The following is a 15,000-nucleotide window of genomic DNA, read 5'->3' as shown; positions in this document are numbered from 1 at the left end:
TGAAACCAGTGCGAAATGGCTGGCGAATCAAACACAATTGAAGCATGTTTAGAGTCAATTTTTGAAGAAATTGAAGTTCATAACAACATTTGCTTTAAACCTCTGCAAAAGTTATGTCTCATTTGCCTAAGCAAAGGCTAGCCAGAGATGGCTACAAAGGCAAACTAAACGCCATCGTTTTGGTTGTTAGTCCGCTGTCGGCGGTATTTTCATGAAACACCCAGCACATGTGCATACTGAAGACAAGGTCTGCCACCTCTCTGCGATTGGCTATTGAAAAAAGGTTTGTTCGAAAATCAGAGACATATTTTCCCTATTTTCCCTTGAATCCAGGCGTATTCCTCTAGATACATACAGTACCATCAGATGTGAGAAACTAATTTAGGGAGGTGCGCCACTGGATGAAGTTGAGGGAAAGAGGTGGCAGCAGACAGCAGTTCAATACAAAAATATAGAAATTTATTTTCCATAAACCAGAAGATTCAGGTAGTATAATGGAGTCCAGGCATGACACACAGGGTTCTTCAGGAAAGTCTCTAGGCAACAATTCTACTGCGCAATACTTTCAACTAGGCACCCTAGGTCCAAATAAGGTCCTAATCCTGCATGTTTTTTGGCCCAACTGCATCTCCTTGTCTCACAAGCAAAGTAAACTTCTAAACTTCAATTCACTTTCAACTTTCTTTTTTTTTAAGTATATTTTTTGGGCTTTTTGCCTTTATTTGTATAGGACAGTGAAGAGTAAGACAGGAAGTAAGTGGGAGGGAGAGATGGGGTGGGACCGGGATACGACCGCAGGTCGGATTCGAACCTGGGTCCCCTTGGGCACTTGGACTTGCACTTGGATATGGTATGAGCGCTGTAGCCTGTTGTGCCACAGTGCCCCCCACTTTCAACTTTCTAACCGTATAAGTTCTTGGGTTGAACTATTGTACAGGGGTGAGTGTCCATTCCAATAGCACCACACTGTTAAAATAAAAACAGTGACAAACATGCTTTTTAACATCATTGCACCTCCCAAAAGTCATATTTCGCAGTCCAATGCACACAAAAGACACAAAACAAATACATGATAGAAAGACTTTTTGATTGCTGCAGACTTTGACCTCTGCCAAATAGGACATTAACGTTTTGAGAAGTGTTCTTATCTTATCATGGCCAGGAGGACTTCTAATGACAGCAGTATTCATTATGCCCTTGGTATAAATTAAGTTTTAGTGAGCTGGACAGTCATTACTTTTCTGGGATAATTGCTTTTGGAAATATAACATGATGACCTCTGTCTATTAGCCGAGTGTCCTTCAGTCATCATGTCTGGCTTATCTCTCTCACTTTGTCTGTCCTTGTGTCCACCCCCTGCTCCTCAAGATGTGTGATAGATTAATCAGGCCTAGCAGAACTCACACAGGCAAGCCCCATAGACAGTTCCTGTTTTGGCAAATAGTGGGGTAGAGAAATGGGGTGGTATTGGGAAATGACCTGGGTCAGACTCAAACCTGTGTTTCCAATTATGGTATTGGCGCTGTAGCCAGTTGCGCCACAGTACCCCCCCCCCAGCGTCGCCCCTGATCAGACCGTTCCTCTTTTTAACACTCCCTGGCACCGTCTCTTCATCTGCTCAAGCAGTTTAAAATGTACAACTTAGGCCCCTATTTTGCACCCTGGCGCATGGCGTAAAACTCGTTTTCCAGCGGGCGCAAAGTTTATTTTCTTCTTTTGCACGTCTATTTTTGAAACAATGCGCCCATGGGTGTGGTAATTAACAACCTAGGGAGTGGCCTAGCGCATTGTCTAAAAATCGCTATTGTACACCACCTAAAACGCATTACGCCACTGACCAAGAGAAACCTGGTCAGAAGTCTATGGCGAGTTGTTTATATGTTATTTTAAGAGGGCATTGTCAACAGTCATATTGACGGGTGCACAACGCACCATCCTTCTATCCTCCATGAACCAGCGCACATCCATGCAAAACTTTAGAAATTACACGATTAGGCTACAATGGGAAACATAATTAGAATAAAGATATTACGAAATACATCTCACAATGCATTTGCAAATTGGTAATGACGGTTAAAAGTGATTAGGCGAGAGTACAGTTAAAGATGCACTATCACGAGATATAAGCAACTCCTCTGCAGGATAAACATTGTTTTATTCAGTCATTCGAAAAATATTAAGGTAAGTGTTGCTTTTTCCAGCCTATGTTTTCGATGGTAACCCATTGCCAGTCAATAGTGAAAGTAACTTACTGCATATAACTGCCTTGTCGTTGACTGACACCATGGTGAAGTTAGTTTCACTTTGCCAATGAGTTCAAATAATAGACGAGTGCAAATGCGTGAAGGCTATGCTAGGTTTTAGTAAAGCATGGTTTAGTGGAATGACTGTTCCACACGGTCTCACAAGCAGACTCCTTCAAATGTGCCGTTGACTGTCAAAATACCGATGCATTCTTTGACGTTGCGCCTTGCGCCGTTAAAGGGAATGACAGATGTCATTCTCATTGGTTTAAATGATGTTACGCCCCAAACACACCCATGACTGATTAAGAAACCTAGGAACACCTTGTTGCGCCATGCGCTCCATGTTTGATAACGAAAACACTCCCAATGTGGACTGGCGTTACGCATCTCCTGCACTTGGTGGTCACGCAATAGTAACTCCGGCTTGGCTCCCCCTGGTGGTAACTATGGCCACAGACTCCGTTCAGAGCCCCTGCTAATTATCTCTGGGCCAACCCATGTCCTGAGATCTGGCTGTGGGCCTATAAAACATATCTATGCACAGGTGAAGAGGATGCTTGCGCGCATGCCTGAGCTAGATGGTCCAACCCACGCCTTTGTTCCTGCTCTCGCCCACTGAGCTGCACGGTCCCTGCTTCTCACAGTCGCCATTAACTTGGACTTTAAACTGACAATTATTTATTCTTAGTTATTGTAAACTCTATTTTCGTATTAAAAACCCCTAGACTCGAGCCCTTTGGCTGTTGCTGACTCATTTATGTTGCGGATTTGAGGTTCAGTCCATAACAACTGGACATCCTACTAAATTTGAATAAGCTTTTGACTAGTGACCATGCGCTTTAGACTGTCATGATAGGGCCCTTAGGGTTTAAGGTTACCATACTATACATTCTAATAAGATTGCGTATATGTGGAGAGGTTTAGGTTTAGGTTTTAGACTAGAATAACATTGACAATTAAAAGGTTCTGTGCTGTGCTGTGGGTGTTGTCTGATGCAGGACATGCTGCTGAATGACAGTGTGACTGTGTGCGTCACAAGAGAGAGAGAGGGAGAGAGAGAGCTACTACCGTTGCAGTGGGGTAGTGATGGTCAGACAACAGGAACCCTTCTTCTCACACAGGAAACATTCCTCTCACACGAGAACCATTACGCAGGCAGGCGAGTTCAGTAAATATTTTTAAAAAAGATCTGAAAACATACCTGTACAGGAAAGCTTTTAGTTAACTCATCTTATCCTGTAGACTACTTTTTCAGATTATTCTGCTGCTATTGGAGGGCGCAGCCAGCCAGAAGCAGATGGGCTCCCCCTATTAAGTCAGGTTCTGCTCAAGGTTTCTTCCTGGAATATGGGAGTTTTTCCTTGCCACAGTTGCCATATGGCGTGCTTGTGGGGGGTAAGAGGGTTAAGGCTGCCAGTCTTATGACATGTCATGTTCTATATTTTTGATATGTTGCTGAGTGGATCATAAACGGCCCCTAGCAATGAAGAAAAGTGATTGATAATGACTGACTGACTATTATTGTGTTACATGCTTCAAATGTAAAGCACTTTGAGCTGCATTCTGTGTATGAAAGGTGCTATACAAATAAAGCTTATTATTATTATTATTATTACTTTCACACAGGAACCATTCCTCTCACACAAGAACCATTACTTTCACACAGGACCCATTCCTCTCACACGAGAACCATTACTTTCACACAGGAACCATTCCGCTCACACGAGAACCATTACTTTCACACAGGACCCATTTCTCTCAGCTTGGGGACACTAGGGGCTTTCAGGAACTGCTTATTTTTTAGCCCCAGCCAGGGACCCAAAGTTATTTGTTAATAAATAATGAACATAAACACACACACTGTCTCTCCCTCACACACACTCACATACAAATTCAGTCCCTCTCTCTGTCACACACACACACACACACACTAGCTGGGCGTGATTTAGCTTGCAGAGCGTGTCGTGTGTGTGGTTCAGAGGGAGAGCCCGGTGCAGTGTGTGTTGTCATTATCACTTCTGTCCCGTAGGAGTGTGTGGGACAGCCCGCAGTGATCCCCTGCTCATTTACAAGCTCAACCCACAGGAGTCTCACCACAGCTGTCCCCACTATACACACACACACACACACACTCACACTCACACTCACATGCGCATGCACACACACACACACACACACACACACATGCGCCTGCACTCACACTTACATACACACACACACACACACACTCACATGCGCACGCGCACGCACGCACACACACACACACACACACACACACACTCACACACACACACACATGCGCACGCACGCACACACACACACACACACACACACACACACACACACACACTCACACACACACACACACACACACACTCACATGCACACGCACGCACACACACACACACACACACACACACACACAAGTCCCAAACTTGGTAAACGCCGTGATAATCTCTCAGGAAATTCTGAGCTAAGTATCAAACTCGTCAAATCCTGGGATAAGTCTCAAAACTCAGGAAACTCTGGGAATAATTCTCAAAACTCTCAGGATATTCTGGGATGAGTCTCAAGCCGGACAAAACCTGGGATGCGTCTCAAACTCGGCTCACTTGTGTTGAGCTGAACCAGGCATGCTCAGTGCTCAGAGACCATCACGGAAACCCACACACCACACCACACCACAACACAACACATCACAGCACACTACAACACACCACATCACACCACACCACAACACACCACAGCACAGCACACCAAACCACACCGCACCCCACCACAGCACACCACAGCACATCCAAACACCCACGTGTTCAGACAGTGGCATTCTCAACTGCAGCCTGCCATAGCCTGCCATGAATGTAGATGTTTTAGAGGGGCCTGTGTTGAGTGGCAGATGGAATTGCAGGGAGGTTGCTAATGGCTAATGCCATGCAGCTGTAAATGGTGAACTGTGGCTCTCCAACTTGTCAACATTGTTTCCCTGATGAGTCTGGAGGGTCGTGAGTGTGTGTGTGTGTGTGTGTGTGTGTGTGTGTGTGTGTGTGTTTGTAGTCAACAGAGAAATGATTACTGCCGCTGTGAGAGGCTGTGGTGTGTGTCAGCCATCCTTCATCAATGACAAGTGTCTCTCAGCTTCAGATAGGTCATCAATCACACACTCCCGCGCCTGATTGCAGGGCACACACACGCACATGCACACACACACGCACACACACACACACACACACACACACACACACACACACACACACACACACACACACACATCTGCCTTTGGAGACACAAAGGAGATACTCTATTTGGAGGTCTTCAAGAGGATGTGTGTGTGTGTGTGTGTGTGTGTGTGTGTTAAAGGCATGTAGTTATGGAGCTTGACTCGGGACTTCATTCCTTCCTTCAACCAGTATTTGTCATTTGTGTGCATGTGTATTTATGTGTGTGTATGCGAATATACAGTATGTGTGTGTGCGGAAACGTGTGTTTTTGGACAAGCAGGCATTTACAGATAATGGAGCTCGCTTTCTCTCTCTAACAGATTGGCTTTTAGTGTAGGATAGAGGGTATATTTACCAGCTGTTAACTGTCTTTACATATACTGTGCAAGCACCATGTGTATGCACACAGTCTACACACACACACACACACACACACCATATACATCTACCCTACACAAATACACTTAAACTAGGATAAGAGACAGAGAAAGAGGTCCTCTGCCACACATGTGTGTGTGTGTGTGTGTGTGTGTGTGCGTGGGTCAAACGAAGAACAGCGGTGAGAGCACTCTAACATGCTAAGTTCACATATTTGCCCTTGTCCCTGCTGCCGTCTCTTGACGCAGATAAAAGGTTATTTATAACACTAGAGTGATGCTTGTACAGGAAAAGAACCCATCACCCCGTCGCCAGACAGAGCTGTCGCGCGCCATAGTGTACTAGTGTTCTACTCAGTATTATAGTGTCTCATATGCAATATAATGTACAGTATCAAATACACTGTACAAATACTAACCTCGAGAAGCTACAGGCTTGTAGGAACATGTGCTGATGTTATTGGGCTCTTGCTCTCCCTGCTCTCAGAGGCACGACTCTCAGGGTGATGTGAATCAGTGATTTAGCTCATTCTCCACCACATCTCCTAACTTACTATGAGTGAATCAGTGATTCAGCTCACTCTTCACCACATCTCCTAACTTACTACATCTCCTAACTTACTACGTCTCCTAACTTAACTACAAACGGCCCTTCTCTCAGGGTGATGTTAATCAGTGAATCAGTTAATCAGTAAATCAGTGCTCACTCTCAACACATCTCCTAATTTACGGCAGCATCATTGTTGTTGCTCAGTTGTACTGTAGGTCACTTTGCATAAAAGAATATTTGCATAAAGCCAAATTAATAATTGTTATGTAAATGTGATTTTATAGGTATGTTGTAGCATGCACTTTATTAATTATGTATGTACTACATACTGCACTACTTAGGGATATGAATAAAAAGTAGGCCAGTGAATGACTAAGAACTCTTATGATGCATTGCCCTTTGTTTGAGAGTGAAGTGTTTCGGCACGTTGTTTGACAGTAGCGTTACTGTTCCAGCCGTATTGCTGAGTTGAAAAAGTTAACACCCGATTGCAGGTTTGGCAGGAATTCATTTGTCTCCTGAAGATGGAGTCTGTTTCATCCGCTTTTACTGTTTCCACGGTGATTCATCACTGGACTCTGCGCCTCTGCTGACAACACCTCCCTCCACGACTGATGAATAATTCATACTGAGACGTTGCGATGGAGAACGAGGAGCTATAATGGTCTCTCGCTCCTTTCTTCCTCTTCCTCTACGCTCCTCCGCCGCCGTTGAGGTCTTGACGAGATGAAGAACTCTCCGCTCTCGAAGGCTCCAAGGTCCAGAGTCTCGCCTGACTCATCGGCTGGCTGTTTACAGCCCCCCCCGATGATTGCCTTTGATTGCTAAGCAGTGAGTAAGTGCGGTGCTTGGCCATGGCTATTTAAAGTCCTTTAAAAAAAAATGACGTCCCCATTCAACGTTCAGTCGTTCAGTCGTTCAGAAGTTCAGTCGTTGATGGAGACCCACACATTGACATGGCCACTCCTAAGAGAGCCCTAATTTGGGCAATCACGCAGAGGGTTCCTGGAACTGAAACACACACTCGAGTGTTTGCCTGCCCGCTGTGGGCCTTTAGATGATGAATATATTATTTTGATAGATGGCGAAATAACCTTCCTCCATCTAGCCAGCCTCCGTGCTCGGCTTTCTTGCCGGGTAAATATACACACAAGTGGCATCGCAGGCTGCCAAATAGGGTGACCTTCCAAGATGTGCTTCATTTCTGAAACAGTTTGATGTGTTTTGAGGAGGGGGGTAGCTGTGGAGCGGGAGATTCATTCTGATCAGGGAATCCGTGACGCGTCCGTGAAGCTTAAGCGTCCACTTTTGCAAAGTGCACCTTTGTAAGGTGCGAGTCTTAGCTTCCCTGATTATCGTAAATACTTAATTAAAAGCCTCATTCCAATTAGACGCAAGTCCCTTCTACTGGCCTGGTGTGGCTACAGCTTTGGACTAGTGCTGGGCGGTATGACCAAAAATGTATATCATGGTATTTTTCAAAATTCTTACGGTTTCACGGTATATGACGGTATTTTTGTACCATGCATAATCAGATGTTCACAGCATTTTCTAGAGGTTGAGAGAGGAATTGCTGCAGTACATTGACTAAGGATGGTCTATTTTACTGTCATAGATTACTGTCGTAGAATAACTCCACACTAGTGGTAATGCAGTTTTGATGGAAAATGATGCTGTTTACAAAGAGCCACTCATGATTCTAATGAAGAATCTAATCAGAATGCAAAGACAAATGCAGTCAAAATACAGAACTTTTACTGTGCAAATTTCACAAACATCTTGTATAAAACCAATACAAAATGTAGTGCAACTTGCAATAATTATACTTTTTTGAAAATGATACAATTTAAAATAAAACCTCTCTGTTAATATGCTTACTCTGTCAAATAGGCCTATCAGAAATGTATTGTTATTGTGTGGTTTACATGACGTTAGTGGTAGGCTAACGTTAACTTCATGTGGATGTGGATGTCTTGTTAGCCTGCCATGAGCTTCGGTTCGGTTCGCTAGGCAAAACATTAACAAAAAAGTTCGTTTTGGTGCACTGATTACAGTCAGGATCATTTCTAACTAGCCAGCTAGTATTGCTCAGTACACGTCTATAACATGCTTTACTTGCTACCTGGATAATTTCAGCGAATATTCTTAAGGTGAGATGAATGATAAGATCATTAAACTTCACTGTGTTCGGGTGGGTTGCTAACTAACGACATCACACTAGCCAGCTAGTTACAGCTGTTGAACAATCTCAATAGAATTGTTGTGACGGTAGGCTAAATCCTTTTCAATGCAGTATCCCTTAACGTTTTTCCTTAACTAAAGAAACAATTTAAGGTATTATTCTGTGCAACACCCTTAAATAAACCCCTCACCTAAGGAGAAATTAAGCCTTAAGGGTCATACTTCAGGGGAAAAACTTAAGGTGTTTTGTGTTTACCCTCACTATGCCTCGCAGTGGCACCATCCGTGCGTGTGAAAAAAGTCCCGTCTGAAACACTGTCGCGCGGCGCAGCGTTCCAAACGTTGTGTAATCAAATACACCGGTATGGCGGTATATTAAAAATTCATATCATAACGAAAATATACACCGGTATACGGTGTGAACCGGTATACCGCCCAGCACTACTTTGGACAAATAAAGGCCTCAAATGAAATCAGGACCAAATCAGGACCAGATCGGTGATGGAAGGCAGATCTGAGGTTTCTCCTCAGGACATGACTGATTGGGGAGGGTTCACCCACCCCCCTAAAAACCTTCACCCACCCCCCAGGGCCCAGCCCTGACCCCGTTGCCCCGTTGGTTCATTGCTCCACAGGTCACTGTCACTGAGACAGGTCGATGCAGTGGACTGGCGTCAATCACCTGAGCCCGCAATCAACTGAGCCCTGACATGAACGATACAGTGATCAACATCAAACCTAGCAGCTCAGCTCAAGGAGTTTAACTGCCCTTCGCTTCACAGAAGAGATGAATGACTTCCTGAGAGCTGCGGCAGAAATCATGGCGACGGAACAAACGAAAAAGAAGAAAACTCACAGCTGTGTGGAAGCGGTGGCAGTGGAGACGCATGGAGCCACTGGCAGCAAATAGAGATAGTAGCACTAGCATCGCATCGGGCTGAATGCAAGCATGGCATGGGTAAACACCTCACTGTAAGTCATCATGATGTGTGTGTGTGTGTGTGTGTGCATGCGTGTGTGTGCGTGCGTGTGTGTGTGTGCGTGTCTGTGTGTGTGCGTGTCTGTGTGTGTAGTGCATTGGTCAAAGGAGAATTCCAGTTTTCCAGAGAATTCTAGAGAATTCCATTTTTCACATAGATCAGGTAGATGTTTCTTGAGGTCACCGAAAAAAAAAAAAAAAAGAAAACAATCAGTTCTACCTACCAGGCAGCTACAGTGCTACACTCTGGAGGCATGTGCCTGAGCCCCCATGTTCATGCCCCCAGAGTGTAGCACTGCCTGACTGATGTGTGTATGAACACCTTATTGTATGGAATTTGTGTATGTGTATGTGTATGTGTATGTGTATGTGTGTAAGGTAACTAGTTAACACTGATGTAGGCCTGGCAGAGTGAGATGGAATTGGCTGATTTCAGGTTCATAACGTGTAGATGGCTGAATTACGTGAGGTGATCAGTGTGCGCGGCTGATTTAAAGTAAGATCATGTGTTTGGATGGATAACTGAAGTATATGTGATACTGAATTTGACAGCTTCACCTCAACTTGGATTCTGAAGCCAGAGAGGTTTCTTAAAGCTGAAGTCAAAGAAGTCAAAGGAACTAATAATTACACTACAGTAATGCTGTCTCCTCATGTTTTGGTTGCCAGTGTTTATCTTCTCCCTCACAGACTCACAGAAGGCTGTAACAGTATATACATATGCATATACATATATAGATATGTGTATTTCTATATACGCCTATATATATATATATGTGTGTGTGTGTGTGTGTGTGTGTGTGTGTTTTATTACATATACAGTATATATATAAATACACACACACACATATATATATTTATTTATTTATTTTTTGGGGGGGACTTTTTGCCTTTGCCTATATATCGATAGAACAGTGGAGAGAGACAGGAAGTGAATGGGAGAGAGAGATGGGGCGGGATCAGGACATGACCGCCGGCCGGAATCAAACGTCGCCATGACTACTGAGACCCCAGTGTGGTGCGGTGCTGCCGCTTGTGCTACAGCACTCTTAGAAGGCTGTAATGTGATGAGGTCATGGGTCACATGACTCCGACTGGTCTCTTACAGGGAGGCTACACCAGGCACGTAACTGAAGCGTTCCGTTCGCTAAGTGTAAGCTACAGCCATTAGCTTCCTCTGTAATCAATGAAACCGGCCACATCAGACGTGAGATAGCGGCTCGTACACTCGTAACAATTAGACCTCAGCATTTCACCTCATTTATGTGCCTGGTGTTGCCCGCCTGGTGCTGCCCGCCTGGTGTTGCCTGCCTGGTCTCGGACTGGTGAGGTGCTGGAGATTTGTATGCGTCCTTCGGGAGGCGGCTGTGGGACAGCGCCAGGAGGTGGTGATGGGGGGCCGGGTCAGTCTGTCATTAGCGCTTGTTATGTCCTGGTGTGTTTGTGTTCCTTTGCCCTACTCTGTTCTGTCCTGTCTGTGTGTGTGTGTGTGTGTGTGTGTGTGTGTGTGTGTGTGTGTGTGTGTGTGAGTTGTGTTGCAGGATGTTGCTGGCGGTAGTAATGCGCTAATTGCCAACTCTGCTCCTGCCGTTGGTGATTGGGTGCGCAGCTGTATAAAAGGGGCGCTGTTCCCCATCTCAGAAGCTACGCTACGCTCCACCTCACTTCGTTTGCTGCGCTCTTTCGCCTACTACACTCCGCCCAGCAGTTTTTGCCGTCGTTGCCAGAATTGCCAGAGTGAGAGTCTGGCATGGCCTTGACGTGGGTTTGGACTTTAGACCTTGTTTTCGGATTATGTTTCTACTTCGTTACCTTTGTTTATGTTTGTACTTATGATTTCTGAGTTAACACTTTCTGTTCTTTTTATTGTTATTATTATATATCCACTTTCAAATTTGACCGATATTTCGTTCGTCCACCTTTTTGGAGGTTTTCAACCTCAATTCTTTTGTTTTTGCGTGTCTAACCCCAGACTGGTGCAACTGAAATGTTTGGATTTGTTTTGTTTTTTACTGTGAAAGGAGGTCAGATAGATAAGTGGCAGGCAGCGAAGTAAACACAAACACACACACACACACACACACACACACACACAGACACACACACACACAAGGCATAAGAGAGGGGACAAACAGGAGTCAATAAGCACAGAGAGAGAGACTTAGAGACACACACACACACACACACATACACTAAGATAAGGGGTAGAGAGGGGATTGAGAGGGGCGTAGGTCAGGCCCAGCTGGTCTCACCTGTTAGTTAGTACAGTAAGTAGGGAGCTCCAGAGGTCTGGCTGGTGGAGCCGGTATAAACCTACCTGGTGCCACTGCAAGGCAAGGCAAGGCAAGGCAAGGCAAGGCCATTTATATAGCACATTTCATAGCATGAAGTCGTGATGTAATAATGTGCCGATAATTCTTTCTCCGGGTCTGCCTGGTTTTGCCCATTGACAGTAAAAGAAACTGATTTTTTCCACTATTCACGTTAGCCGATAAGAAAACTGTCATTCAACTACTCACTTGCTCCCTCAACCAAAGGTAATCATATATTTTGCGGAGGCCTGGACATTACCTTTGATAGGTCAAACAGCTACACTAATAACCCTGTTAATTTTTTTTTACCCTCACTAAAACGAAGGTGATGGTTGCAAGGTTTACAGGCTGTGAAAACCGGCTGGCTGTGCTAGTAAACGTTTTTTTCGACGAAAAAGCTGTCGGGCCCATGACGTCAGACTTAACAACCGAATAGTGAAGTGGAAAAGCCTCTCCATTAGCCGTTAGTACTGCCTGGATGACTGCTATTTCAGTGGGCCATCAGGTGGACAGGTTATTCAGGTCTGATGTGCGCCTAGTTAGCTACAGATCACCATGCTGCAGTTAGGTGGTGCATTAGCAAATCGGACGACATTTCCGTCTCTGGCCTCTGCTGTCCATTATGGCACTTCTGGTTGCACATTATCACATTGTGGTCAATTATGCTCACATTACTCTGTGGATAAAACACACACTCTCAGTGAGCTCTTATTGAGTGAAAATAGCATAATGTATGTGTATGTGCGTGCGTGCGTGTGTGTGTGTGTGTATTTAATGGTTGAGTGAAACAAGATTATTGTATTGTGCCACTTAGAAGTGCTTCCATGATGTCATGCTTTTACAGTGACATGTTCTCTGTCTCTCTCTCTCTCTCTCTCTTTATGTGTGTGTGCATTTGTAAATGGATGTGTGTGTGTGTGCACATTTATAAGCGTTTGTGTGTGTATCTGTGTGTGCGTTCATGTCATGCCAATTCTGTATTTGTTCCCTCTCAACTTCCAAGTTTATCTTCCTATGACTGAAGCCCAGTTACATTCCAGAGGAGATATCTCCCTCTCTCTCTCTCTCTCTCTCTCTCTCTCTCTCTCTCTCTCTCTCTCTCTCTCTCTCTCTCCCTCTCTCTCTCTCTCTCTCTCTCTTCCTCTCTCTCTCTCTCTCTCTCTCTCTCTCTTCTCTCTCTTTCTCTCTCTCTCTTTCTCTCTCTCTCTCTCTCTGTCTCTCTCAATTCAAATTCAATTTAAATTCAAGTGAGCTTTATTAGCATGACAATTTTATTGCATTGCCAAAGAAGAACGCTTGGAACACTTAGATAGAGAATGCTTGGAGTGCAATACATGGCAAACATAGGTATGCATCCATGCATAGATATCTCTCTCCCTCTCTTTCATTCTCTCTCTCTCTCTTTCTCTTTCATTCTCTCTCTCTCTCTCTTTCTTTTTCTCTTTCTCTCTCTCATGCAAACAAACACACACACACACACACAAACACACACACACACACACACACACACACACACACACACACACACACATTACACATGAGTGGTACACTGACACGCTGTTCAAGAGGAGCTATAGAGGCAGAGATCTGGCATGCTAGGCTACACACACACCCACACACACACACACACACCCACACACACACCCACACACACACACACACACACACACACACACACACACACACACACACACACTCACTCACACTCACACTCACACACTCACTCATCCTAATTGTGTGTTCCTTGGCACACCATTGTAGATGGAAGTCTCCAACATCACGGATCCTACAGGCGATGGTTGGGCCTGATGTTGATGGATAGAGAGGCCAATCATCGCATTAGCATTGTCTTCTCCTATACACACACACACACACACACACACACACACAGAGAGAGAGAGAGACACTCACTCACACACTCACTCATCCTAATCGTGTGTTCCTTGGCACACCCTTGTAGATGGAACTCTTAAACATCGCGAATCCTACAGGCGATGGTTGGGCCTGATGTTGATGGATGGAGAGGCCAATCATCGCATTAGCACTGTCTTCTCCTATACACACACACACACACACACACACACACACACACACACACACACACACACACACATACGCACACACATGAGTGTGGTTGCAGCCAGAGGGGAGCGTGCAGAACTTAAAACAGCAGCTTATCACAATCTATCTAATCCAGCGCCAGTGTGTGGGTCAGGGGATTATTTCTGGAGATTTACAGCGCACGTTCAAAGAAAGCAGAAATCAAGATTACGACAAACATGCAGATTATAGCCAATTTGCAGATTATGACATATGTCAAGAAATGAAAACCTAAACAAAGAAATATTATCAAATCCAATATCCACAGTCTCTGTTCTTATATACAAACACACATACACACTGGTGTGTGTGTGTGTGTGTGTGCGCGTGCTGCAGCACACATCATCCAAACCACACAAACGTCCATGTGTACACTCATTCCTGTGCTGTGTCAGGGCTGTGACAGGTGAGCAGAATGAAACGCCACTCTTCCATGTTCTGCTCTAGGAGCTAGCTGACTGAGTGTGTGTGTGTGTGTGTGTGTGTGTGTGTGTGTGTTTGTGAGCAGAATTAAATGCCACACTTCCATGTCCCGCTCTAGGAGCTAGCTGACTCTGTGTGTGTGTGTGTGTGTGTGTGTGTGAGCAGAATTAAATGCCACACTTCCATGTCCTGCTCTAGCGGCTTACTCAGTAGTATCTGAATGCGTTCAACACTCTGACGTGAGCACAGGGGCACATCAGTACAGTCATGGGAATTCTCTGTGTATTTTTACCATTTTATTTAGATTGTGATGCTGTATAACTATGCATAATCGCCTCAGTGAAGTGTGTGCAAACTCCTTAGGAATCCAATGTGTTGTCCTCGGTGATGATGTGTTATGCACATCATAGACCTTTGCTATGACCTCTGAGCCTCACAGGTGATTAAAGTCTCAGCTCAGTTTGAATAATATCCACCCTGTTCTGTGTGTGTGTGTGTGTGTGTGTGTGTGTGTGTGTGTGTGTGTGTGTGTGTGTATCTGTGTGTGTGTGTGTGTGAGAGAGAGAGAGAGCAAGAGAGAGAGAGAATTTAGTTAAAAGGCTTGAGAGTCGGGA

The 15,000-nt window shown here is 44.7% G+C and overlaps 1 protein-coding gene across 3 annotated transcripts in view; it reads left to right on the top strand.

Annotated features, from left to right (window-relative positions):
* The window catches only part of LOC121693554 (regulator of G-protein signaling 6-like), a 77,011-nt gene that overhangs the window by 37,155 nt on the left and 24,856 nt on the right, over nucleotides 1-15,000 (top strand). Inside the window, exon 1 of one of the 3 annotated variants that reach the window (XM_042073083.1) lies at nucleotides 9,374-9,544. The exons of the other annotated variants lie outside the window; for them this stretch is intronic. Coding sequence (XP_041929017.1) covers nucleotides 9,527-9,544 — 18 coding nt within the window. The 5' untranslated portion in view covers nucleotides 9,374-9,526. Of the gene's footprint in view, nucleotides 1-9,373; nucleotides 9,545-15,000 lie in introns of those variants that run through there. 3 annotated transcript variants of the gene reach the window in all.

The sequence above is a fragment of the Alosa sapidissima genome, chromosome 19 (genome assembly GCF_018492685.1).
Source record: "Alosa sapidissima isolate fAloSap1 chromosome 19, fAloSap1.pri, whole genome shotgun sequence".
Taxonomy (NCBI): domain Eukaryota; kingdom Metazoa; phylum Chordata; class Actinopteri; order Clupeiformes; family Clupeidae; genus Alosa; species Alosa sapidissima.
The sequence above is the reverse complement of the archived record's forward strand: the minus strand, read 5'-3'. Positions and strand labels throughout refer to the sequence as shown.